Source organism: Dasypus novemcinctus, unplaced genomic scaffold (genome assembly GCF_030445035.2).
Source record: "Dasypus novemcinctus isolate mDasNov1 unplaced genomic scaffold, mDasNov1.1.hap2 scaffold_292, whole genome shotgun sequence".
NCBI lineage: Eukaryota > Metazoa > Chordata > Mammalia > Cingulata > Dasypodidae > Dasypus > Dasypus novemcinctus.
In genome coordinates this window covers 46,136-72,442 of record NW_026688257.1, presented here as the reverse complement: position 1 = coordinate 72,442, position 26,307 = coordinate 46,136, and the positions used below count along the sequence as shown (strand labels likewise).

Here is a 26,307-nt window from a genome sequence, read left to right as displayed (position 1 = left end):
GCGGGCCCTAGACCCCCGGCCACTGCACGCGCCGCGGGCTGTCCCACGCGCCGGCGGGCGCCAGGAGCGACGCGGTGCTGAGGCAGGAGCGCGTGTAGTGGCCGCGCCAGGAGGCCTGGACCGTGCGGGCGGCCGTGTGCGCCTGTCGCAGCTGGCGCCGCGCCGCGTGGCCCCTCCAGGCCGCCTGGATGAGCGTGGCCGCCCGGGCGACGGTGGCCACGCGGAGGCGCGGCGCGGCCGGCTGGCAGGCGCGGGGGGCCGCCCGCGGGGGCCCGGCCGGTGCCGTGCACGACGCGCGTGGGCCAGCTGTGGCCGCACATGTGGCAGGTGCGCGGGCTGGAGCCCACGAGCAGCACCACGCTGGGGGCGCTGCCCAGGCCGGCGCCCAGCGAGCGGCACAGGCTGCAGACGCGCGGCCGGCACGCCTGGAAGCAGCGGTGGCCGCACGGCGTCCCGGCCCAGGCGTCCGGCGCGGCCCAGGCGGCCTCCTGCCCGGGGAGGAGGTGGCGGCGGCGGGCGAGGAAGCGGCGCCAGGCGGCCTGGATGACCACGGCGGCCGCGCGGAGCTGGGCGATGGAGCGGCGCACGCGGTGGCCGCGCCACGCGGCCTGGATGACGGTGGCGCTGCGATGCCAGATCCTAACGGTGCGACGCACCAGGTAGCCGCGGACGTACGCCTGGATGGTCACCACGGCCCGCACGATCAGCTCCTCCGCCACCTGCATGGCCAACAAGTGCCCGGGCTGGGTGGGCGCCGCCGCCTCGCCGCCCGCGGCCCCCCACGGCCCCCACTCCCAGCCGAGCGCGGCGGGGACCCACGGGGGCGCCTCCGGGTCGAGCAGGGGCCGCAGGGAGCCGCTGGGGGACGCCTCGTAGCCCAGGGACACCCTGCGGCTGCCCGCGGGGGGCCCGGGCTGCGCGTCCCCGGGGCGCGGGGGGCCCCCCTGCGCGAACGACAGGACCCTCCCCGGCGGGTGGGGGGGCGCGGGCGGGGGTCCCTGCGTGGCCCGGAAGGACCTTCTTGGGCCGAGGGCCGGGCTCGTCGGCTGCCCCAGGACGCTGGCCGTGGCGTCCGGCTGGAAGGCGCCGGCACCCGTCGCGCCGGGTGGGTACAGCGGCCCGTGGGGCCCGTACGGGCTCAGGGGGGGCGCCCCTGGACTCTGCAGGAGACTCGGGGCCCCCACAAGGGGCGCCCCGGTGCTCCCACGGGCCAGCTGGGATGGCCTTGGGGGGACACTCAGGGCCGCGGTGCCCCAGGGGCCCCCGTACAGCAGAGGCCCCTGCTGGAGTCCCACGGGGTCCCTCGCGGCCCCGGGGACCTGGCATTGACTCGCGGCTCTGCTGAGCTGGGACCGCTGCTGCGCGGCGGGGACACCCGGGTAGCTGGACGCCACCCGGCCGGGGGGCGGCCTCTGGGGCGGCGCCGTGGGGTGGGGGGCGAGGCTGGGGGCCCAGGTCGGGGCAGGGGCCAGCGGCACCGGGGGCGCCTCCTCCAGCAGGGGGTACATCCACGGTGTCGCCTCGAGGACCTGCGACGGGCTCGACTGCCCGCTCGACCCGGACTCCAGGGACGCCACCGCCGACGGCTGCGCCGGCCTCGGCGCGGCCCGGCTGTCCACGGCCCCAAACGGCGCGTCCCCCGGGAGGCCGGCCCTTCCCAGGACCGTGGGCACGTGGGGGACGCCCCAGGCCGGGGACGACGCCTGGAACGCGGCTGCGGCCCCCTCCCCGGGCAGGGCTCCCTGGTAAGGGCGCGGGCTGATCCCGATCAGCATGGACCCCTGGGGAGCCACGCCAGCCACGGGCCCCAGAACCAGGCCGTGGCCCCAGCCCCCGGCGGTGGCGGCCACAGAACCGGGAAGTCCACCGGGGACCCCCTGGCTCACGCCGGCACCGGGGGCCGCGGACGGGCTTGGCGTCTTCCCGCCGGGCGCGGCCACCAGGCTGGGGGCCACGGCACCAGCCACGGCCCCCGGGCCTGACGCGGCGTCCTGCGCGAGCAGGCTGGCCTGCTGGTAACTTCTGGGGACGATCGTGGCTACGGACGGGTGCCCCGGGTCCAAGGCGTCCTGGAGGCCACCCATGGTTTGAGACACGCTGGGACCCACGCTCATCAGGGAGGCCACGGACGGGCGGTCCCGGCCCGAGAGAGCGCCGGCCACAGAAAGCCGAGCTGCGGGCGCACGCCCGCCACCGGCCACCTGGGAACGGCCGAGGCCACCGCCCGCAGCCACGCTCCTCCCGGCCACGCCACTGGCCATCCGGGACAAAGCTGGGGCCACGCCGCCCTGGCCGGGGCCGGAGGCGCCCACTGAGGCCTGGTAAAGGTTCGGTGTTGAAGCGGTGAGCCCGGCAAGTGGACTCCAGCCCGGGTGCTCCTCGCCGACCCCGGGGGGCTGATACAAGCCGAGAGACGCCCTGCTGAGCTCGGGGCCCAGGCCACGGGCCGGCAGGGGCCCTGGACCCGTGTCCATCAGCGGCTGGCTCAGGGCCCGGGCCCTGCTACCGACCGCGGCAGGGTACGGGGCGGAGCGGCCCTCGGGCGCCACGGAGGGGTGGCGCAGCCCTGGGGCCACGGCGTTTGCCCTTGAGGGCTGCAAGTGTGACTCCATCCTCAGGGCCAAGCTCGAACGGTCAAGGCCATGACTCACGCCGCTGGCCACTGATGGATGGACTTGGCCATGGGCCACGGCACTGGCCGCTGATGGGTGGGCAAGGCTCGGGGCCACTGAAGGGTGAGCTAGGCTGGGGGCCACTGATGGGTGGGCTAGGCTGGGGGCCACAGCACTGGCCACTGATGGATGGACTTGGCCAATGGCTGCCCCACTGGCCACTGAAGGGTGGGCGAGGCTGGGGGCCACCAAAGGGTGAGCTAGGCTGGGGGCCACGGCACTGGCCACTGATGGATGGACTTGGCCATGGGCCAAGCCACTGGCCACAGGTGGGTGGGCAAGGCTGGGGGCCACGGCACTGGCCACTGATGGATGGACTTGGCCAATGGCTGCCCCACTGGCCACTGAAGGGTGGGCGAGGCTGGGGGCCACCAAAGGGTGAGCTAGGCTGGGGGCCACGGCACTGGCCACTGATGGATGGACTTGGCCATGGGCCAAGCCACTGGCCACTGAAGGGTGGGCTAGCCTGGGGGCAATGCCACTGGCCGCTGATGGGTGGGCAAGGCTGGGGGCTGCTGATGAGTGTGATAGACTATGGGGCAATCTACTGGCCAGTGGTGGATGAGTTAGGCTGGGGGCCACACCACTGGCCACAGATTGATGGCCTTGGCCAGGGTCCAAGCCACTGGCCGCTGATGGGTGGGCAAGGCTGGGGTCCAAGCCACTGGCCGCTGATGGGTGGGCTAGGCTGGGGGCCACTGATGGGTGTGATAGACTATGGGGCACTTTACTGGCCACTGATGGATGAGCTAGGCTGGGGGCCACGCCACTGGCCAGTGATGGGTGCGATAGGCTGGAGATCAGTCTACTGGCCACCAATGGGTGTGATAGGCTGGGGGCAATGCCAGTGGCCAGTGATGGGTGAGCTAGCCTGGGGGCAATGCCAGTGGCCGCTGATGGGTGGGCAAGGCTGGGGGCCACGGCACTGACCGCTGATGGGTGGGCTAGCCTGGGGGCAATGCCAGTGGCCGCTGATGGGTGGGCTAGGCTGGGGGCCACGGCACTGGCCGCTGATGGGTGGGCTAGCCTGGGGGCAATGCCAGTGGCCGCTGATGGGTGGGCAAGGCTGGGGGCCACGGCACTGGCTGCTGATGGGTGGGCAAGGCTGGGGGCCACGGCACTGGCCGCTGATGGGTGGGCTAGGCTGGGGGCCACGGCACTGGCTGCTGATGGGTGGGCTAGCCTGGGGGCAATGCCAGTGGCCGCTGATGGGTGGGCAAGGCTGGGGGCCACGGCACTGGCCGCTGATGGGTGGGCTAGCCTGGGGGCAATGCCAGTGGCCACTGATGGGTGGGCTAGGCTGGGGGCCATGGCACTGGCCGCTGATGGGTGGGCAAGACTGGGGGCCACAGCACTGGCCGCTGATGGGTGGGCTAGGCTGGGGGCCACGGCACTGGCCGCTGATGGGTGGGCTAGGCTGGGGGCCACGGCACTGGCCGCTGATGGGTGGGCAAGGCTGGGGGCCACAGCACTGGCCGCTGATGGGTGGGCTAGCCTGGGGGCCACTGATGGGTGTGACAGACTATGGGGCACTTTACTGGCTGCTGATGGGTGGGCAAGGCTGGGGGCAATGCCACTGGCCGCTGATGGGTGGGCTAGGCTGGGGGCAATGCCAGTGGCTGCTGATGGGTGGGCAAGGCTGGGGGCCACGGCACTGGCCGCTGATGGGTGGGCTAGCCTGAGGGCAATGCCAGTGGCCGCTGATGGGTGGGCAAGGCTGGGGGCCACGGCACTGACCGCTGATGGGTGGGCAAGGCTGGGGGCCACGGCACTGGCCGCTGATGGGTGGGCTAGCCTGGGGGCAATGCCACTGGCCGCTGATGGGTGGGCTAGGCTGGGGGCAATGCCACTGGCTGCTGATGGGTGGGCTAGCCTGGGGGCAATGCCACTGGCTGCTGATGGGTGGGCTAGGCTGGGGGCAATGCCACTGGCCGCTGATGGGTGGGCTAGCCTGGGGGCCACGGCACTGGCCGCTGATGGGTGGGCTAGCCTGGGGGCCACGGCACTGGCCGCTGATGGGTGGGCTAGCCTGGGGGCCACACCGCTGGGCCCTGGAGGGGGGCCCTGGCTGGAGGTGGCCGCAGCGGGCACCCCTGGCTGGGAGAGGCTGCGGGCCACCCCACTGACCAAAGCCGGCTGGGCTGGGCTGGGGGCACAGCTGCCGGGTATGGAGGGGTGGGACAGGCTTTGGGGGGCCACCCTGCTGGCCAGGGGCGGCGGGGCGAGGCGCAGCGGCTGTGCCCTGGGCGCCACGAGGGCGCCCGCGGACAGGCTCCTCCTCAGCCCTGGCCCGCAGGGCGCCAGGGGCAGGCCCTTCGCTCTCGGACCCGGCGCCCAGGGCGCGCCCACGTCGCTCTCGGAGCCCCAGTGGACGCTGAGCGTGACGCGGCTGGCCACTGCGCCGTGGTGGAGAATGGGCGCCGGCTCCGCGGAGGGGGGCGGCCGCGGGGGGCCGGCCGGCCCATCCCCGTCCCGGGGGCCCGGGGCCAGCTCGCCCGACACGAGGGGCTCCAGCTGGAGATCCTCGTCCAGGCTGCTCTCCCACGACTCCACCGTGTCCACGGCGGCCGCGCTGGCCACGGACAGGGTGGAGGGGCTCAGGGTGCTGTAGCTGCGCAGGGAGCTCTGGGAGTTGGTGGCGTCCAGGCTGTCCTCCGCGGACCCCCGGGAGGGGCTTGGGGCCGCGCCGCCGCCACCGGACGCCGGAGGCAAGCTGGCCGCCGGGCCCGCGAGCTTGGCCACGGGCCGGTCCGCCTCCGGCCTCGGGGGCACGGTGGCCATGGCGAACCACGCGCGGCTGCGCTCCTGCCCGGCGACCGACGCCCTGGGGACCCCCGCGGCCGCGACGAAGGCGCCGCGCTGCACCTGGGCCACGAGGAAGCTCTGTGCCGTGGCCGCCCAGCGCTGGCCGGGCGCCGCCCGCTCAGGCCGGGACCCTCTGCTGCCCAGGGGGGCCCTGAGGATGCCGGGGTCCACCCTGCTGACCGCCTCCCGCACGGCCACCTGCCTGCGACCCGGGGGGCTCGGTGTCTTCTGGGGGGGCCGTTCGGGGGCCGCCCGGGGCCGATGGGGCCCCCTGGCCGCCGAGGGCCGCGGGGACCCCCGGGCGACCCGCGCCACCTGGCACCAGCAGGCCGCGCGGCTGCAGACGACGGAGGAGGGATGCGGGTGAGCGCCCGGGCCCCCGCCCGCCGCGCCCCGCGCCCCGCCCGCCGCGCCCCGCGCCCCCTCCCCGCCCGGCGCCACCCGGGGCTGCGGGGCCACCCTGCTCACCGCGTGGGGCTTGTGCGAGGCGGGGGCCGAGCCGGCCGGCCGCCCGGTGCTGGGGCCCGCGCCCTCGGCGGTGAGCAGGCGGCCCGGGCAGGGCGGCGGCCGCCGTGCGGGAGGCGGCGCGGGCAGGGTGGGCCCCAGCGCCGGGCGGGGCCGGGCGTCCGCCCAGGGGCTCGCGCTCTCCCCGCCGGCCGCGCAGGCGAGGGACGAGGCCGAGGGGCTCCCCCAGGACGGGACGGGGCTCAGGGCGGCCATCAGCGCGCACCGGTGGACGGTGGCGATGGCGCTTCGGGCCGCCACCCCCTCCGCGGAGATGTCCCCCCACGCCGCGCCTCGGGGGACCCTGACCTGGACGGGGTGGGGCCTCCCGGGCCCCCACGCGGCGGGCGGGCGCCACGCACAGTCCACGTCCAGCGGCGGCGCCGGCGTCCCCGTCGTGCTGCTGCCCTCCGCCTCGCGCAGGGCCACCGCCGGGCGCAGGGCAGCGCGGGACAGCGGCTGGCTCAGCGCCGCCCGCTTGTCCTCCGCCAGCTTGCCCTGCACGGCCCGGGCCAGCTCCGCCCGCAGCTCGCCGCGGGCCAGCACGCGGGCCACGGTGGCGCCCAGGTCGCCCCAGGACAGCGCCTTGAGCAGCACGGCCCCCAGCATGCCCTGGGGCAGCGCCCTGGCCGCGCCCAGCGCCTCCCTGGACAGCGCCTGGGCCAGCGCGGCGCGCGCCTCGCCCTGCGCCAGGACCTTGGCCAGCGCGGCCTGCAGGTCGTCCTGGGAGCCGAGCGCGGCGGCCAGCTCCGCGCACAGGCCGGCCAGCCGGAGGGCCGCCGCCTCGTCCTGGCGCAGCGCGCTTGGGCCACGCGCCGGCGGCGGGGGGGTGCGGGCGGTGTCCCCCCAGGACTCAGCGTTGTGCGCGGACGGCCTGGCGGAGCCCAGCAGTGGCACCAGCGCGTCCGAGGGGGTCTGCGGCGGCGGCGGTCTATCCTCGGGCCTGGCGTGCGCGCAGGGCTGGACGGGGGCCTTGGGCCGCGCCAGGTGCGGCTGCGACTGCGCTTTGCTGAGGTCGGCGGCCGGGCGGCCCGGCGGGAGGCAGGTGGAAGAGTCCGAGTTCAGCTGCGCCTGCGAGGAGGCCCTGGGCAGGCCGGGCGCCGCCGGGCCCTGCCGCGGGATCCTGGACGCACCTGCGGCCGGCTGGGCCTGGCAGGGGGCTCTGGACACACCTGCGGCCAGGTGTGTCTTGTACGGGGTCCTGGTCACACTTGAGTCCGGCTGGGCCTGGGAGGGGGCTCTGGACACGCCTGTGGCCGGCTGAGCTTGGTACAGGATCCTGGACGCACCTGCGGCCGCGTGGGCCTGGCAGGGAGCTGTGGTCACACCTGCGGCCAGGTGTGTCTTGTACGGGGTCCTGGTCACACTCGAGTCCGGCTGGGCCTGGGAGGGGTCTCTGGACACGCCTGTGGCCGGCTGAGCTTGGTACAGGATCCTGGATGCACCTGCGGCTGCCTGGGCCTGGCAGGGGGCTCTGGACACACCTGCGGCCAGGTGTGCCTGGTACGGGATCCTGGTCACACTCGAGTCTGGCTGGGCCTGGGAGGGGGCTCTGGACAGACCTGTGACCGGCTGAGCTTGGTACAGGATCCTGGACGCACCTGCGGCCGTGTGGGCCTGGCAGGGGGCTGTGGTCACACCTGCGGCCAGGTGAGCCTGGTACGGGATCCTGGTCACACCTGCGTCTGATTGGGCCTGGGAGGGGCCCCTGGTCACACTTGAGTCCAGCTGGGCCTGGGACAGGGCTCTGGTCACACCTGTGGCCAGGTGAGTCTGGCTGGGGCCCCTGGTGACACCTGCGGCCAGGTGAGCCTGGTATGGGCTCTTGGTCGCACCTGTGGCCGGCTGGGCCTGGCTGGGGCCCCTGGCCCCACCTGTGGCCGGCTGGGCCTGCTCTGGAGTCCCGGGAGCTTCGACAGGTAAGTACACCTGGGACTGAAGCTTAACTATGTCCGCCCTCAGGTGTGCCTGAGCCGGGAGCTTGTGCTCCTCCCCGGCCCCTGACCTGGCCCAGGGGGCCGTCCTGGACACGTGCACGTCCGTGACGGTTTTGGACGCGTCCACCATCACGGGCCTCTGCGGGGCGGCCCTGACTCTCTCGACGTCCGGGTGAGGCTGGGGGGCACACCTGGCCTTCCCCAGGTAGGAGTGGGAGGGGGCCCTGAGGACCCTGGCAGCCGGCCTCTCACCGCCCGCGGCCTTGACGCCTCCAGGCGCGCCAAGGTGCGCGTGGGACGAGTTCTTGGGCATCGCGGCAACCGTGGCGGTGCCCGGGAGTGGACACTTGAGGGGCCCCGCCGTGGGGGGCGGCAGGCAGAGTGTCCTGAGGATGGTGGCCACTGAGCGGAGCTGGGCGGGGGTCTTGTTCACCACGGCCGCCAGGCGCGTCTGGGGAGGGGGCTTGGGCCCCGGGGCCGCGGGCGCCGTCTGGGATGGGGTCCTGGCGATGGCGGCTGCTGGACACGCCTGGGCCGGGGGCCTGGCTGCCACGGCTGCTACGTGCGCCTGTGGGGGCGTCTTGGTCGTGGCCGTGTATGTCGGGGCTGGGGTCCTGCCGGTCAAGGCGGCTGAGGGCATCTGGGCTGGGCTCTTGGCCATAGTGGTCGCTGCGCAGGTCTTGGCCATGGAGGTCAACTGGCCTTGGGTTCTGGTCATTGAGTCCACTTGGCCTTGGGTCTTGGCCATGGAAGTCAACTGGCCTTGCGTCCTGGTCGTTGAGTCCATTGGGCCTTGAGTCTTGGTCAAGGAGGTCAACTGGCCTTGGGTCTTGGCCATGGAGGTCAACTGGCCTTGGGTTCTGGTCATTGAGTCCATTGGGCCTTGGGTCTTGGCCATGGAAGTCAACTGGCCTTGCGTCCTGGTCATTGAGTTCATTGGGCCTTGAGTCTTGGTCAAGGAGGTCAACTGGCCTTGGGTCTTGGCCATGGAGGTCAACTGGCCTTGGGTTCTGGTCATTGAGTCCATTGGGCCTTGGGTCTTGGTCAAGGAGGTCAACTGGCCTTGGGTCTTGGCCTTGGAGGTCAACTGGCCTTGGATCTTGGTTGTGGAGGTCAACTGGCCTTGCGTCCTGGTCATTGAGTCCATTGGGCCTTGGGTCTTGGCCATGGAAGTCAACTGGCCTTGCGTCCTGGTCATTGAGTCCATTGGGCCTTGGGTTCTGGTCATTGAGTCCACTTGGCCTTGGGTCTTGGCCATGGAAGTCAACTGGCCTTGGGTTCTGGTCATTGAGTCCACTGGGCCTTGGGTCTTGGTCAAGGAGGTCAACTGGCCTTGGGTCTTGACCATGGAGGTCAACTGGCCTTGGGTTCTGGTCATTGAGTCCATTGGGCCTTGGGTCTTGGTCAAGGAGGTCGACTGGCCTTGGGTCTTGGCCTTGGAGGTCAACTGGCCTTGGATCTTGGTTGTGGAGGTCAACTGGCCTTGCATTCTGGTCATTGAAGCAGCCGAGGACACCGGGCTTTGGATCTTGCTCATCGAGGCCGCTGGACGCACCTGGCCTTGGCTTCCGGCCGCCGAGCACGTCTGGGGCGCGGTCTTGCCCGCCACGGGCGCGGCGCGCGTCTGGCCTTGGGCTCTGGGCGCCTCCACGTGGACCCGAGGCGGAGCCTTGGGCGGCCCACCGCAGGGCTGGGGACACCTCCCGGGAGGCGCCGGCCCCAGGCCTCCGGCCCTACTGGTCCTGGGGGTGGCCGGCCTCGTCCCGGCCGTGGGGTCCTCTGCCAGGTGGACCAGGCAGGAACTTCTGATGGTCCCCGCCAGCAGGCACGGCTGGCACTTGGTCTCCAGATGCACCGGGCAGGGGAGGCTGATGGCCAGCGTCGGGTGTGGAAGGAAGGCCACCCCGGGGCCCTCGAGGCTCAGGGGCCTCAGGAACACCTGCCCGGAGACGCAGGAGACGAGGCTGTCGGACGAAGGGAACTGGGTCTCCTTGCTCTCCATGAGGGGCGGCCTCGGGGGCAGCGCGCCCTCCCCCGCCTCGTGCTGCCGGAAGCGCACCTGCTGCGGCGCGTGGTAAGGGATGTCCGCCTCGTCCTCGGCCCGCGCCTTCCTCTCCCCCGTCCTGCTGGACCGCAAGATGCGCTTGGCGCTGAAGCGCCTCCAGGCCTCCTGGATGGCCTTGGCGGCCATCATCTGCGACGCCAGCTTCTGCCGCAGCTGGCGGCCCCGCCAGTTGGCCTGGATGAGGGTGGCCGCCCGGGCGTGCATCATGTCCATCTCGTCCACCAGCACGTTCTTGAAGGCCTGGCTCTCCACCACGGCCCGCAGGCGGGGGACGCGCCGGGGCTCCCCCTTCTCCGCGGCCGCCAGCGGCTGGAGGGGTCCCGCGGCCTCAGGGGGCGGGGCGGACGGCGCCCCCGCTTCGTTCGGGACGCTGGGGCCGGGCTGCGGGGAGGCGGGCCGGCTGGATGACGGTCCGGGCGCCGCGTCTACCTCTGTCGTCTGCTGCATCGTCTTGGTTCCTGGGGGGATGGGCTCCGCCTGTGGGGGGGCGGCGTGCGGACAAGAAGCGGCCCGGCTGGACAGATGTCCACCCTTCGTCCTTCTCACGCCACCCCTCGCCTGGACACGGGTCCCCCACCTCTCACGGTCAGGTGACCACTTGGACGCCGGTGCGGAGCGCGTGTTTTCACCCCGACACCTGACCACCTGCCTGCTCTGCAAATCTTCTGCATCTTGAACGTACCGCGTGCAGCGCTGATGACAGTTTTGGGGATTTCCTCTTTGTGTGAGCGTGCGGGGGTGATTATCCCCCCACCTGGACTAGGAGTTCTTAGAGGGCAGGGATCAGGTCTGAGGCATTTCCAGGCTGTGAACAGGTGGGTGGGGGGATGGCTAGCCTGACAGGTAAATGAGTGCATGGATGGATTAAAACCTGGATGGGGGGGTGGTGGCTGTATGGCTACTGAATAAATAGTGGATAAAGGAATGGTGGAAGGGATGGAAGGAGGGATGGATGCCTGGGGAGGAAAATGGGTAAATGAAGTGGATGAGTGTGTTGATGAACAGATAAACGGATAGGGAAATGAACAAATGGCTGGCCAGCTGTTGGATGGATGGGTGGATGAATGGGTGAAAAGATAGATATGTAAATTAAGTTGAGGAATTAGTTAATGAATAGATAAATGAATAAGGAAATAGTAAATGGATGGATGGATGGATGGTGGATGGTGGATGGATGGGTGGATGGGTGGATGGGTGGGTGGGTGCATGGATGGATGGATAGATGGGTGGGTGGATGGGTGGGTGGATGGATGGATGGATGGGTGGATGGATGGATGGATGGGTGGGTGGATGGATGATGGATGAGTGGGTGGATGGGTGGGTGGGTGGATGGATGGATGGGTGGGTGGGTGGATGGATGATGGATGGGTGGGTGGATGGGTGGGTGGATGGATGGATGGATGGGTGGATGGATGGATGGATGGGTGGGTGGATGGATGATGGATGAGTGGGTGGATGGGTGGGTGGGTGGATGGATGGATGGGTGGGTGGATGGGTGGATGTGTGGGTGGATGGGTGGGTGGATGGGTGGATGGGTGGGTGGGTGGATGGATGGGTGGGTGGGTGGATGGGTGGGTGGGTGGATGGATGGGTGGGTGGGTGGGTGGATGGGTGGGTGGGTGGTTGGATGGGTGGATGGGTGGATGGGTGGGTGGATGGATAGGTGGGTGGGTGGATGGGTGGATGGATGGGTGGATGGGTGGGTGGATGGATGGGTGGATGGGTGGGTGGATGGGTGGGTGGATGGGTGGGTGGGTGGATGGATGGATGGATGGGTGCATGGGTAGGTGGAAGGATGAGTGGGTGGATGGGTGTGTGGCTGGCTGGCTGGGTGGGTAGGTGGATGGAAAGATGGATGGACGCTTGAGTAGAAAGATGGGTAAATGAAGTGGATGAATGAGTTGATGAACAGATAAATTGATAGGGAAATGAACAAATGGCTGGCCGTTGGATGGATGGGTGGATGAATGGGTGAAAGAATAGATAGGTAAAGTAAGTTGAGGAATTAGATGATGAACAGATAAATGAATAAGGAAATAGTAAATGGATGGATGAATGGATGGATAGACGAGTGGGTGGGTGGATGGGTGTGTGGCTGACGGGGTGGGTAGGTGGATGGAAGGATGGATAGAAGGATGAATGAAAGAATGGATGGGTTGATGGGGAGATGAGAGGATGGATGGGTGGACGGAGGGATGGATAAGTCAGTGGGCAGGTGGAGGTATGGTTGGGAAGACGGGGGACAGGTGAGTGGGTGAAGAAGTGGATGGATGGGTGGGCGGGTGAGTGGGTGGACGAACAGATGAACGGATGGACAGATAGATGCATTTTAAAGTGAGAAGATGGATAGAAGGATGGACGGAGGCTGAGCGGATCCATGGATGAAAGGAGCTGAAGTAAGTGGTGAAGAGCTACGTGGACAGGAGAAGGTGGAGGGATGGAGGGACTGGCGAGTGGACGGCGGGTGGGTGGTAGGTGATGACAGGCCGTGTGGGAGGGTGGCTAGAAGAGGAGTGAGGGAGTGATTATTTCTGTGGCTCTCAGAAATAATGTGTGTGCAGAGAGATTTGGGGTGTTGTTCGGCCCCCCTGCCATGCAACCTGGAGGCTGGCGGGAGCCCTCCTGCCCTGGCTGGACCCATCAGGCCCCCTCCTACCTTGGACGGTCATAGAGTTGAAGAAGAAGCAGGAGGAAAAGGTACAATCTCAGAAGCCAGCCTGTAAGAGGAGGCGATCTTCAGCCCTTCATCCCACGCGACGTGCAGCGACACTGCCCCCGGGCTGGCTCTAGCCCCAAGATCAACATGAAAAGAAACGTTAAAAGCGAAAAACCAACAAAAATCAAATTGCAAAAAAAAAAGATTTGACTTTTGAGTCCACAAAGAGGAACCCCAGGGACGTTTATTCTGGTGTCATTTCACAGTTAAAAGTAAAACAAAACGATTGGCAATAACCAGAAAGGCAATCACTAGGGTTTCCGTCACAAATGCACAAAGAAACGTGCTCAAGGACGTTCGTCGCTGCAATTTTTGACGAGTAAAAGCTGAAAACCCAAATCCTCATCAGTAGGAGGTGGATAAAATTAAGCATACGATGCCGGCCACCCAGCCGTTAGAAATGACGTCCAATCCCACGAGGATGCGGGAACTGAAAGGACAGACAACGTCAAGTGCTGACGAGGCCGCGGAGCACCCGGAACGCGCCAACGCCGCGCCGAGGGCGCAACCCCTTCGCAAAACCGGCGGTACCTGCTGCCGCCACGTCCACCCCGCGAATGTGCGCGGGGAGGGCAGTGCCTTCGAGGACACCTGGGAATGCCACAGCGTGCCAGCCCGGGGGCCACCTGCGTGCCCCTCGGCGGAGGGGGGGACCGACCGCACACCAGGGAGACGCTGGACCTAGGAAAGGCCACACGAGGGGTTCCGTTTATAAAAAGAGGACAGGTGCCAAGGCAGCTCAGCTGCAGGGTCCCGGGCAGGGGCTGCTCTGGAGTGGGCGCTCAGGACGGAGCGCGGGGTCTGTCCGGCGAGGCGCGACCCGTCGCACTTGCCAACCGGCTGCTTTTCTCCTTCCCAGAGGGGCCGGCTCACTTCTCAGGGGTGCAAAGGAAGAGAAGAGGCGTGAGGGCCCGGCGCGGGCTGGCCTTGCACGGGGAGCCCGGGGTGCAAGATGGACCCGAAAAATGCGTGTGTGAGCATGTGTGTGTATGTATCTGTGTGCAAGTGTGTGTGAGAGCGAGCATATCTGTGTGTGCATGCACATCTGTGTGCATCTGTGTAGGTGTGTGTGTGCAATGTGTGTGCGTGCAAGTGTGTGTGTGCGCATCTGTGCATGTGAGCGTGCAGTGTGTGTACATGTGTGTAAGTGAGCATACCTGGGTGTGCACCTGTTTATGTGTCCAGCGTGCGTGTACGTGTGGCATATCTGTGTGTGCATGTGTAGCTGTGTGCATCTGTTTATGTGTGTGTACAATGTGTGTATATGTGTGTAAGTGAGCAAATCTGTGTGTGCATCTGTGTATGTGTGTGTGCATGTGTATGTGTGTAAACATGTGTGTGCTTGTGTAGCCGTGTGTGCCTCTGTGTATACGTGTGTGAGTGTGAAATAGTGTGTGTGTGTAAGTGAGCATGTCTGTGTGCATTTCTAGCTGTGTGTGCATCTATGTTTTTGTATGTGTACAAGGTGTGTATATGTGTGTAAGTGAGCATAGCTGTATGTGTATGTATATCTGTGTATGCATCTGCATATGTGTGTGCAATGTGTGTGCATGTGTATGTGTGTAAACACTGTGTGCTTGCATAGCCGTGTGTGCCTGTGCATACGTGTGTGAGTGTGCAATATGTGTGTGTAAGTGAGCGTGTCTGTGTGCATTTCTAGCTATGTGTGCGTCTGTTTTTGTGTGTGTGTGCATGTGTATCTGTGTGTATCTGTGTATACGAGTGTGCAACGTGTGTGCATGTGTGCAAGAGAGCATATCTGCGTGCACATCTAGCTGGGTGTGCCTCTGTGTATATGTGTGTGAGTGTGCAATGTGTGTACGTGTGTGAGCACAGCCGTGTGCGCGTCTCGCCGGCTGGGTGTGCCCCCGTGTGTATGAGCGCGTGTCGACGTGGAAATGGGTGAAACGATCCAAGTGTGCAAGGGGAAGGCAAGTACGACAAAGAGCAAGAAGCGCCCTGCCGCGGGGGTGTCAGCGCCAGGCCCCCGCCTCCCGGTCTCCGCTCAGCACCGCGCAGACGTGGCGTTTCCATTGGGGTGGGGGTGTCCCGTTCACCCAGGCACGCAGGGTCCCCGACCTCAGCCATGGCAGGGGACCCCGGGGATCGAGCGCCCACGCACAGACACTTCGCAGCCCTTTATCAGGACGCGCGTCCCCTGGGAGCTCCGTTATAACAAAACCGCCCAGAAAACGCCGCGCCGCCCGGCCAAGGGCGCCAGGCCAGCTCTTCCTGCGCCCGGGAACTTGGGGGTCCCTGGCTTTTCCCGGGAGGCCCCCCCAGGACCAGCATTTGAAAGTGACGCCTGTGCCACAGCAGGCCTGCGCCAGCCTCGGGGACGGCGATCACAGTGGCCAGCCGTGCCGGGCCCCAGGGGGTGGCCACCTCCCCGCGGGCTGCTCTCCATTGTCCCCAAGTGGCCGAGGCCGGCGAGCCCCACTCGGCTCCGCGGGGTCGTCCTCCAGGCTGAAGGTCAGTAACGATGACGGCGACACCTCGACCGGGGCGCAGGCCACCCTGGTGAGACACCGTGTCACCGTGTCAGGGTCCCCGCCGTCCTGTAAAGACTCCGTGTCCACGAGGGTGACCCAGGTCGCGCCGTCGTCACCGCGCAGGGGTTTGTACAAGAAAAACGAATGAAGCTTGAAGAAAAAAAAAAAACGAAAACCCAGAGACTCTGAAAAAGATAAAACAAGCTTGACTTTATAAAATGGAAAAGCTCTGGCCAACGATGTCGTAAACGGGGTCAAAAGACCAAAGGTTAGGAGAAAGGCTTGCAAAACGTGTGATAAAGAGTTAATATCTAACGTAAGAGGAGTGACTAGAATTGCCACAAGGAAGTCAAACCCGGACAAAGGTCCGAGATAGGGAATTCACAGAGACCGAACCAACGTCCTGAGGCTCGCGGGAAGACGAGCGACCCCGGACGAGTCAGGAGAAAGGAAAGCAAAGTTGCAGCAAGATGAAATGCTTGCCCGGCAGGTTGGAAATACAACTGGCACACTGCCCCTGGCGCTGTGGGCAGGGGCTGGAGGAAATAGTTTTGGCTCAGTCCTTGGGGAAGTGATCGGAAAATACCCACAGAAATTTAAAAATACAGATGCCCCCCCGGCCCCGATCGAAATGAAGGAGCCAAGGGACCCAGAATCTGTAAGAGAACAGATGGCAGGACCTGGGAGAGATGCCCGGACGTCCATATGTCTGTCCCAGCCCTATTCGCAAGAGCGGGCAGGTGGACGCCGCCCCAACGCCCACTGACGGACAAACGGAAAAACGCGATGGAGTCCCATGCGGCTGCTGAAAGGAACAGAGTCCTGGAACACGTGATGTGGTGAGCCTGGAGGCTCAGTGGGATAAGCCAGACACGAAAGGACAGCTACCGTGTGACTCCACCTACACGAAATTGCTAGAGTATGCGAGTTAATAGGGTCAGAAAGTGGAGTGGGGCACAGTGGCATGGGGAGGTAAGAGTTTGTCTTGGGAGAAGGGAAAGTGCTGGTGTCGGCTGTGACGGGCGCACAGTGAGCGATTAATGCAGCTGAATCGTGCTTGGGGCGGTTCCGACAGGAAAGTTTATGCTGTAGCTGTTTCCACAATTAAAAAGAGAGACTAAAGGGACAATGACAGCTCAGGGGCATATAATCCTGGCCTAATCCTAGCCATGGAGGAGAACATGCTCAAAAGGACGTTACTGGGACACAGGAACCTCTGGCACGTAGGCTGAGCGTCATCTCCCCGTTAAGTGGCTTCAACTCCGGCGAGGACCGAGTCGTCCCACAGAAGGCACGATCGGGCCCGTGGCCCTGGGCTGGGAATCGCCCCCCCACCTCCTTTGAAGATGGTTCTAGTAAAGCTGTGCCCAGACTGAAGGAGGCTGGCCTTGATCCCAAGGGCTGAGTCCTTAGATGTAGAGGAAAATGGACACGGAGGGAGAAGCCAGTGGAACCAGAGGAGGACGGAGAAACTGCCACCCGCGGCGCACGAAAGGCAAGGGACCCCAGGGGACGCGGGCCGGCCGGGAGGAAGCAAGCGTTCTGGTCTCTGCGAGCCTGAGCCAGTAAATCCCTGTTGTGGAGCCAGCCCAGGGCATGGCACTTGTTTTAGCAGCCAGGGAACTAAAACAAAACATGCGAGTGAGGTTACATAAGCAGACATCCTTGTTCTTAGGAGACACACACGGAAGCAGCAAATCATCGAGGAGCAGATGTGTGCAGTGTGCCTGCACGTGATTAGAAAATAGAAGGATGGATGACAGATAGATGGAGAGAGATGATGGGCAGGTAGATGATAAATGATATAGATTTAAATGGGTGGATGAGTGGCTGGAAAGATATAGAATGATGTATGGATGGATGGATGGATGGAGATGATGGATGGAGAGTTGGATAGATGGATGGATGGGTGGGTGGATGGAGATGATGGATGGAGAGTTGGATAGATGGATGGATGGGTGGATGGATGGAAATGATGGATGGAGAGTTGGATAGATGGATGGATGGGTGGATGGATGGAGGTGATGGATGGAGAGATGGATGGATGGGTGGATGGATGGAGATGATGGATGGAGAGTTGGATAGATGGAGGGATGGGTGGATGGATAGGTGATAGAATGATAGGAAAATGAATAGATACTAGTAGATAGATGGCTATAGATGATAGACGGATACAGATGATGAATGGATATAGACATAGATATGGATGGATGGGTGAATGGACATAGATGGGCAGATGATGGATGGAGAGAGATGATAGGTGGATATAGATAATAAATGATATAGATTTAAATGGATGGATGGGTGGGTGGAAAAATTGATAGAATGATAGATGTATTATGTATGGATGGGTGGGTGGGTGGATGAAGATAGATGGGCAGAGATGGTTGGATGGAGATGATGGATGTGAATGGGTGGATGGATGGATGGATGGATGAATGGGTGATAGAATGATAGGAAAATGGGTAGATAGATAATAGATAGTACATAGATGATACAGATGATAGATGGATATAGATGATAAATGGCTATAGATATAAATGGCTGGCTGGATGGGTAGATAGATGAAAGAATGATAGGTAGATGGATGGACAGACATAGAGATGGATGGAGATGGATGGATGGATGGTGGATGGGTGGATGGATGGTGGGTGGACATAGATGAGCAGACAGAGATGGATGGTTAGAGATAGATAACAGATGGATAGTTGGATAGATAGATGGATGATAGAATGATAGGTAGATGTATAGATAATAGATAGTAGATAGATGGATATATAGATGGATATAGATGATAAATGATATAGATAAAAACAGATGGATGGATGGACAGACAGATACAGAGATGGGTGGATGATGGATGAATGGGTAGGTGGGTGGGTGGATGGAAGGATACAACAAATGTGGCAAAATGTTAAAAGTCGGTGATCTGGGAATCTGGGTGGAAGCTCTCTGTCTGGGTTTTGTGTTATTTTTTCAAGTGTCCTGTAAGTTTGAAATTATTTCAAAATAAAATTTTTTTTTTTGAAGCTTGAGGGTATATCCAAGTAATCTGCTGGAGCCATCCTCCTGCAGATAACGACTATAAACTCTGGACAAAACACAAAAAGTCACAACCTGAAGGCAGGAGAATGAACACCAGTGCTGATTCTTAAAGGAGTTTCCCGTTTTCTAGGAGTTTGGTCCTGAAGGCAGATGCTAGTCTCCATTTCCCACAAAGGTGAAAATTCTGGGAGAAAGCCCTTCTATTTTCTGACTCTGAGAGGACATGTAGGGCACACACAACCCCCTGAAAGTCAGGGGGCTTGCTCAGAAAGAAGAGGTCAGAGATGGGGAGCCCCCGGGTCTGGAGACGAACTCTGCCCAAATCTCACATGAGGTGGCGGCAGACTCCAAATATCAATAGTTCAGATAAGACTAGAAGAACCAAGCAGGGCTCTGAGCTGCTTCCGAGGCACAGAGCTGCCGCCTGAGCCCATTCGAGTCAAGTGCCTGCTAAGACAGGAAGAGCAAAGCTTTTTGGAGGAATATAACAGAACGCAGCGTTGAGAACACAACATCGCATGGCTACGGCAGGGTCCTGCTGGCCGCACCCTCGGGAGAGCCCTTCCTCCTGCAACGTATCGTCAGAGCCCACGACTGGGGGAGTTTCAAGGAGAAAGAGCTAACGGAATCTCTTTGTTTACTACAATGCACGTGGAGAAGTGTACTCATTTGGTCACGGATACCTCTGTGGTAAAATGTCAATCCAGGAGTTTATACCCAGGGAGAATATCCTTCAAGAAGAAAGGCAAATTAAAGACATTTTCAGCTAAAAAGAAAATGAAAAGAATGTGTCCCCTGTGGCTCTGTGCTACAAGAAATGCTAAAAGAAGTTCTTTGGGCTGATGGACAATTATGCTGGAGGGAAACTCAGATCTTTGGGAAAGAATGTAGAACATGACCAAGAAGATAAATACCTGTGCAAATATAAAGTGATTGTTTTGCTCTTAATTTGTTTAAAATACCTATGGCTACTTAAACAAAAATTAAATTGTCTTGTGACATTTATAGCCTATGTATCAGCTACAGCATCAAGGACCTGTGTCGGGGTAAAAAGAACCATACAGTTGAAAGGACTTTACATTTTAAGCGAAGTGGTACAACAGTAACTCTAAATCGATCGTGACAAGTTAAGGATGTATATCCTCATTCCTAGAGCAACCACTACAAAGAAATGCAAAGATACAGCTAAAATAGTTTATTACACAGTGGGCATAGCTGAGTGGTTGAGCACCTGCTTCCCATGTACAAGGTCCTGGGTTCAACCCCCAGTATCTCCAAAAATAAAAATAAAAGATTATCAACTTAAAATGGAATTCTGAAAGTATTCAAATCATTCAAAAGAAGGAAGGGGAGGGATACAACTCAAGGGAGGCAGCAGAAAGAAAAAGAGTAAAGTGGTAGACTTAGAATCAACCATATCAACAATTATATAAAATGATAATGGACTAAACACCTTAATTGAAGACAGATCATCAGAAAAAAAAACATGTATATATATTTAAGGACTCAGTTATACACTTTCAAAGGCACACTTGAAATATAAAAACACAGTGGGGTTGAAGGTTACTTGATGGGGGAAGACAGATGATGCAGAGTTAGCTCTCAAAAGCTGGAGACTCTGTTCGTGATGGATATAGTTGACTTCCAGACAAGGCGGACACCAGAGGCACAGACGTTTCCTATTGACCAAAGGGGTCATTTAATCAGGAAGGCAACGATAAATGCATATGCGCCTAATAACAGAGCTACAAAACACATACGGCCCAAACTGAACAAAGGGGAGAAATAGACAAAGCCATAGTCATCGTTGGAGATTTTAAACCACCAGACAAAACCCAGCCGAGAAGGATCCAAACAACATTAGCTTCCACTCTGACCTAGCTGATGTCTACAGAAGCTTCACTCAACAACAGAACACCCATTCTTTTTTTCTAAGAGTTTTAAAAATTCCTCTCCCCTTCCCCCCTTCCCCACTGTCTGCTCTCCGTGTCCATTCGCTGTGTGTTCTTCTGTGTCCACTTGCATTCTTGTCAGCAGTACTGGGAATCTGTGTCTCTTTTTGTTGTGTCATCTTGTGTAAGCTCTCCGTGTGTGCGGCGCCACTCCTGGGTAGGCTGCACTTTCTTTTGCGCTGGGCGGCTCTCCTTGTGGGGTGCACTCCTTGCACGTGGGGTTCCCCTGCGCGGGGGACACCCCTGCGTGGCAGGGCACTCCTTGCACACGGCAGCACTGCACGTGGGCCAGCTCACCACACGGGCCAGGAGGCCCTGGGTATCGAACCCTGGACCTCCCATATGGCAGGGGGACGCTCTATCAGTTGAGCCACCTCCCCTCCCCCAGAATACCCATTTTTTTCAAGTGTATGTGCTACTTTCACCACGATAAACCATATGCCAGGGCATAAAACAAGGCACAGTAAATTTAAAAGGCCTGAAATCATATAGATGTTCTGTGATCACAAAATTAGGAACTGATTATAACTTGGAAATCCCAAATATTTGGAAATTAAGCCACACACTTCTAACTGATCCACGGGTCAATGAAGAAATAGCAAGGCAAGCTCAAAAATATAAGAAACTGAATGATAATAAAAAGCAATATCTGTATTTGTGGGACAGAGGCTAAAGCAGTACTATAAATGCACATAAGATGAAAAATACCAGTGGGAAACAAGAAAAGATGAGAGATCCCCACAGTCTCTACGGAGAGAGATTCAGAAAAGAACTGAGAAGTCCTAGATATAAAAACTGGACTCCTGGAATTAAAAAATAGAAAAGAAACCCCTCCATGGATAGAGTTTGTATTAGTCAGTTAAAGGGGCGCTGATGCAAAATACCAGAAACTGGTTGTTTTTTATAAAGGATATTTATTTGGGTTAGGAGCTTACAGACACCAGGCCATAAAGCAGAAGTTCCTTCCTCACCAAAGTCTCTTTGGAGCAGGATGGCTGCCGACGTCTGCGCGGGCTCAGGCTTCCTGGGCTCCTCCTTCCAGGGTCTGGCTTCTCTCTGGGCTCAGGGTCCCTCCCTTCCAGGGTCCGGCTTCTCTCTGGGCTCAGGGTCCCTCCTTCCAGGGTCCGGCTTCTCTCTGGGCTCAGGGTCCCTCCCTTCCAGGGTCCGGCTTCTCTCTGGGCTCAGGGTCCCTCCTTCCAGGGTCCGGCTTCTCTCTGGGCTCAGGGTCCCTCCCTTCCAGGGTCCGGCTCCTCTCTGGGGTCAGGGTCCCTCTCTTCCAGGGTCTGGCTCCTCTCTGGGCTCAGGGTCCCTCTCTTCCAGGGTCCGGCTTCTCTCTGGGCTCAGGGTCCCTCCCTTCCAGGGTCTGGCTTCTCTCTGGGCTCAGGGTCCCTCCTTCCAGGGTCTGGCTTCTTCCTGGGCTCAGGGTCCCTCCTTCCAGGGTCCGGCTTCTCCCTGGGCTCAGGGTCCCTCCTTCCAGGGTCCGGCTTCTCCCTGGGCTCAGGGTCCCTCCTTCCAGGGTCCGGCTTCTCTCTGGGCTCAGGGTCCCTCCTTCCAGGGTCCGGCTTCTCTCTGGGCTCAGGGTCCCTCCTTCCAGGGTCTGGCTTCTTCCTGGGCTCAGGGTCCCTCCTTCCAGGGTCTGGCTTCTCCCTGGGCTCAGGGTCCCTCCTTCCAGGGTCCGGCTTCTCCCTGGGCTCAGGGTCCCTCCTTCCAGGGTCCGGCTTCTCTCTGGGCTCAGGGTCCCTCCTTCCAGGGTCCGGCTTCTCTCTGGGCTCAGGGTCCCTCCTTCCAGGGTCTGGCTTCTCTCTGGGCTCAGGGTCCCTCCTTCCAGGGTCCGGCTTCTCTCTGGGCTCAGGGTCCCTCCTTCCAGGGTCCGGCTTCTCTCTGGGCTCAGGGTCCCTCCTTCCAGGGTCCGGCTTCTCTCTGGGCTCAGGGTCCCTCCCTTCCAGGGTCCGGCTCCTCTCTGGGGTCAGGGTCCCTCTCTTCCAGGGTCCGGCTCCTCTCTGGGCTCAGGGTCCCTCTCTTCCAGGGTCCGGCTTCTCTCTGGGCTCAGGGTCCCTCCCTTCCAGGGTCTGGCTTCTCTCTGGGCTCAGGGTCCCTCCTTCCAGGGTCTGGCTTCTTCCTGGGCTCAGGGTCCCTCCTTCCAGGGTCTGGCTTCTCTCTGGGCTCAGGGTCCCTCCTTCCAGGGTCTGGCTTCTCTCTCCTCTGGGAGCTGACTTCCTGGGGCTCCAGCTTAAGGCTTCAGCATCAAACTCCAACCTCAAAACTCCAACATCAGAAACCCTCGACTCTGTTCTTTGCCATGCCTTTTATCAAAGCCCTAATCATAACTCAATCATGCCCAGCTACAGATCAGACTACAAGCATAATCCAGTATTTCTTTTTGGAATTCATTAGTAATATTTAACTGCTACAGGGTTCCTCAGTAGAGTGCAGGAGCTGAAGGGAGACTTAGTGGAGTGAAGGACAGGTGTGAGGAAATCGGGCCCTGGTACGGAGAAGGCCCCTGAGAGCGCGCTGGTTTTTGAAAGGACGCAGCACAGAAAGTCGAAAGCAACGCGAAGGACTGAGGGAGAGGCTCTGACACACAAATAATATAGAGGTAACAGCCAGTCCCCACAAGAGCTGAGCGTGTGCTGCCTTCGGCTCCACTGGCTACTCGCCGAGTGCCCCATTTTACAGAGGGGGGCGATTGTCAGACTGCACCGTGGGGCGCGGGGCTCCAGGGGAGAAGGGGCAGGGCTGACGGTAGAGAACGTTCCAGAGTCAAAGACAGCTGTGCTGGGAGAGTGACGGTGGTGCCCGTAGCTTTTAAAAAACGTCAAATACGGCGCCAGGGCAGCGGCCGCTCTTCCGGGGGTGAGCCGTGTCAGTCCCCATTTGAAACATTTCATTACTAAGAGAAAAGAAGGAAGCCTCTTTCTGCCCCATCTGGCTGCACAACCCCAGACGAGTTCACGCCCCGCTCGGGACTCGGTTTCCCCACCGGGGTGCTAAGAGGTGGTCCGGCACGGCGTCCTCAGGCAGGGAAGGGCTTGCCCAGAGGAGATGTGGGGTTGGAGTGCTCGCCCCCCCCCCCCCGCCAGGAGACCCCAGCCCAGTGGGGGCAGCGAGAGGGGTCGGGGCTGGGTTCGAGTCTCCCCGTGCCGGACGTTGGGGAAAGGACAGTTCATCGAGCCGACGGTGCGCTCACTTAGTTGTTCAGCCGACGCTGGTGGAGCGCCTGCTGGGTGTGTTCCAGGCACTCCCGAGGGGCAGGTGGTGAACAGGTATGGCAGCTCGACGCTCCTTACGGCAGGCGGGCTGTCCCCGCGCCCCCTCGCTCAGCCCACCCCGGCCTTTGCCGGCCACCTCCGGTGACCGTGCCCAGCCAGGACAGAACCCGCGTGCCCCCCGCCCGGGGCCTGGAGGCACAGCCCCGTCCCCGTTTCCCAGAGGCCATCCGGGTCCATCTCCCGGCCTCCCCCGCCGGTCTACGAGCTGCCCGAGGGCGGAGGCCGCGGCCCCGGCCTTCCCGGCCCGGCCTTCCCGGCCCGTTTCTGGGCGAACGTTGGCTCCCGGCTCTGACCTCGGCTGGCTGCGGGGTCATCGCCCCAGTCAGCTAGAGCAAATGGACGGACGGAAATCAGGTCTGGGGGGGGGGGACGGGAAGGAGGACCGGGGACCCTCCCCACCAGGGCGCGAGTCGGAGGCTGGCGATTTCGACCCCCTGAGCCTCGGTTTCCCCGTGAGCCCCTAGGTTCCTGCCTCCCCCATACCGACAGCCCCCGAGGGGCTTTGGGGAGCCCCGACTCCCCTGCCCTGGGGCCTGAGGAGCCCACGCAGCGCTCCGACCCGCCAGGAGGACCCAGGGCCCCGGGGGAGCCCGGGGAGGGGTGTGGGGAGCCCCAAAGCCCCCCCGGGACCCCCACGCAGCCCACTCACCTGCCCCCAACGCTGAGTCCACCAGCCCGAACAGCCAGCCCCGGAGCCCAGCACCCAGCAGGCTTTTGTGACTCGCCCAGGTCCCAGCCAATCACCGCCTGCTCCTGGGGCGGGGGGTTCTAGAAGGTGGGGGGGGGCCAGGGGCCCGGAGCACAGAGGGGACCCCGACATGGCCTTCTCCGTGCATCCGAGAGCCACGGCAGTCCTTTCCCACTCGGGCACTCGCTGAGCGCCTGCTGTATGCTGGGAGCTGGCCCCCAAACCCCAAGGAATCCCGGGTTGTGAAAACTGCCAGGAAGGGGCCGAAAGGGAGAGGTGACGGGCAATCCGGGAGGGCGCCCTGAGGAGGTGACCTTGAGCTGAGCCGGGCTGCCCGGTCCAGGCAGGGGGGCGGGGCCCTGGGAGAGGGCGCTGGGCAGTCACAGATGTCTGCGGACATGTACAGGGGCTCTGGCTTTTGTCTTAAAAGGCCAGGAGAGGGTGGTTGAAAAGGTATGTCCAGGGTCACAGATGTTTCTGGAAGGAAAGCAGAACAGTCCACACGGGGACTGCAGCAGAGGCTGTTCTTCTTCGAAACGGAACAAACATAAGTTAATGTTACAAGATGTCACTGTCAGGTCAGGAAAATATAAAACAATAAAGTCGGGAGGAGTGGGTGTGGCTCAGCGGTTGAGCACCTGCCTCCCACGCGCGAGGCCCCGGGTTCAATCCCTGGGAACGCCTTAAAAAGCAAAACAAAACAGACAAACCACTGCGCTCAGTGAAAGAACCCCGGTGCCCGGTACTGCCGCCGCGGGAGTCCGTTTATATAAAACGCCAACACAAATCAACTCGTAGAGAGAATTAAATGCGGGCTTCTCCGGCCGGGGAAGAACTGCCGAGGGGCGCAGCGGCACGAGTTGTCCTGTTTTTCGTGGCGACGAACGCGGAGCCGTGGGATGACACGGACAGCGGCCGATGGGCGCTTCCCATGGCATGCGGGGCGAATGTATCTCAATAAAACTGCTCAGAACAAAAAGGCCAGGCCAGGCCGGGCCCGCGTCCAGCGCAGGGAACCCCGCCCGGCCCCAGCGCTGGGCGGGGGCGCGAGGCCGCTGTCCCCGGTCACCTCCCGGGGCTGGCCCGGGGCCCGGCGTGACTCACAGGACGGCCTGGCGGGGACACACCTTGGCCCCAGCTCAAGGCTGGGCCGGAGCCAGGAGGCGGGGCCAGGAGGCCTCCCCGTGCCTTTCCAGCAGGGGGCTCCGCCCAGCGGGGACCCCGGCCCCCCACGGGGGTCGCCTGCCCCCGGGCACCGCTGTGACGGGGTGACAGGTCTTCCCGGGGCCAGGCCAGGGGCAGAGGAGCCCTGGGGGGCGCCCGGGGAGGGCGGCTGCGGCTCAACGTGCTGGGGGCGTGCGCGGTGGGCAGGCGGCCGTGCAAAGGCCCGGGGGCAGCCAGCGGAGGCCACCTGGAGGCGGCGTGGGGAGCCGGGCCTGGGGGGACGCGTGGAAAAGCCCCTCGAGTGACAGCGCGCGGGGCAGGGCTGCCCCTCCAGGGGGTGCAGGGAGCTAAGAGCAGGGGGCTCGGGGGCTGGCGGGGGCCTGGCAACCTCCCCAGACCTCCCCCTTCTCTGTCAAGTGGAGGTGGTGGCCCCGGCTTCTGTTGGCGACCCCCCCCCCCCGCCGCTTTGCAGCATGGGAGGCAGAAGGCAGACAACGAGGAGGACCGGACAGAGGACGGTCGGCACGGCGCTGGCCGAGCTGGGACTCAGTTTCTCCACAAGCGAACGCGGCCGTTGATCTTCTGTGGGCCGAGACCCCGGGCCCAGGGCGGGGTGACAGCAGCTCTCGAAGGGGGCGGCCGTGCGCTGCAGGGAGACGTGGCCGGCACGCGGCGGCTCGAGCCTCAGTTTCCTCATCCGTAGCGCAGGCGTGACTCGGCCACCTTGGGCAGCCCCCCCACACCCATGAAGAGGGGACCTGTTTCTCGGGGCCCACATGCAGAGGCCAGGGTGGGCGCACGAGGCGGGAGAGGAGCCCGGGCTTCCGTGTCCCTGCACGACCCCCCCGCGAAGGCTGTGTGACCTCCCAGCAATAGCTAAACCTCTCTGAACCATGGTTTCCTCAAAGTGGAGAGAACAGGTCCCTGGGGTGGAGATTTCAGGGAAGTACTGGGAAACCCCCGGGAAGGGAGGACCCCAGCGCAGAGCCGCCACC

The 26,307-nt window shown here is 62.6% G+C and overlaps 1 protein-coding gene across 1 annotated transcript; it reads right to left on the bottom strand.

Moving 5' to 3' along the window:
• IQCN (IQ motif containing N) lies at positions 1-21,120 on the bottom strand. The gene is given in 3 exon segments (XM_071213646.1): positions 1-206; positions 208-10,460; positions 12,640-21,120. Coding segments are annotated over 2 exon segments (10,422 nt in total). The 5' UTR covers positions 10,431-10,460; positions 12,640-21,120; the 3' UTR covers positions 1-7.
• Positions 21,121-26,307: the final 5,187 nt, after the last annotated feature.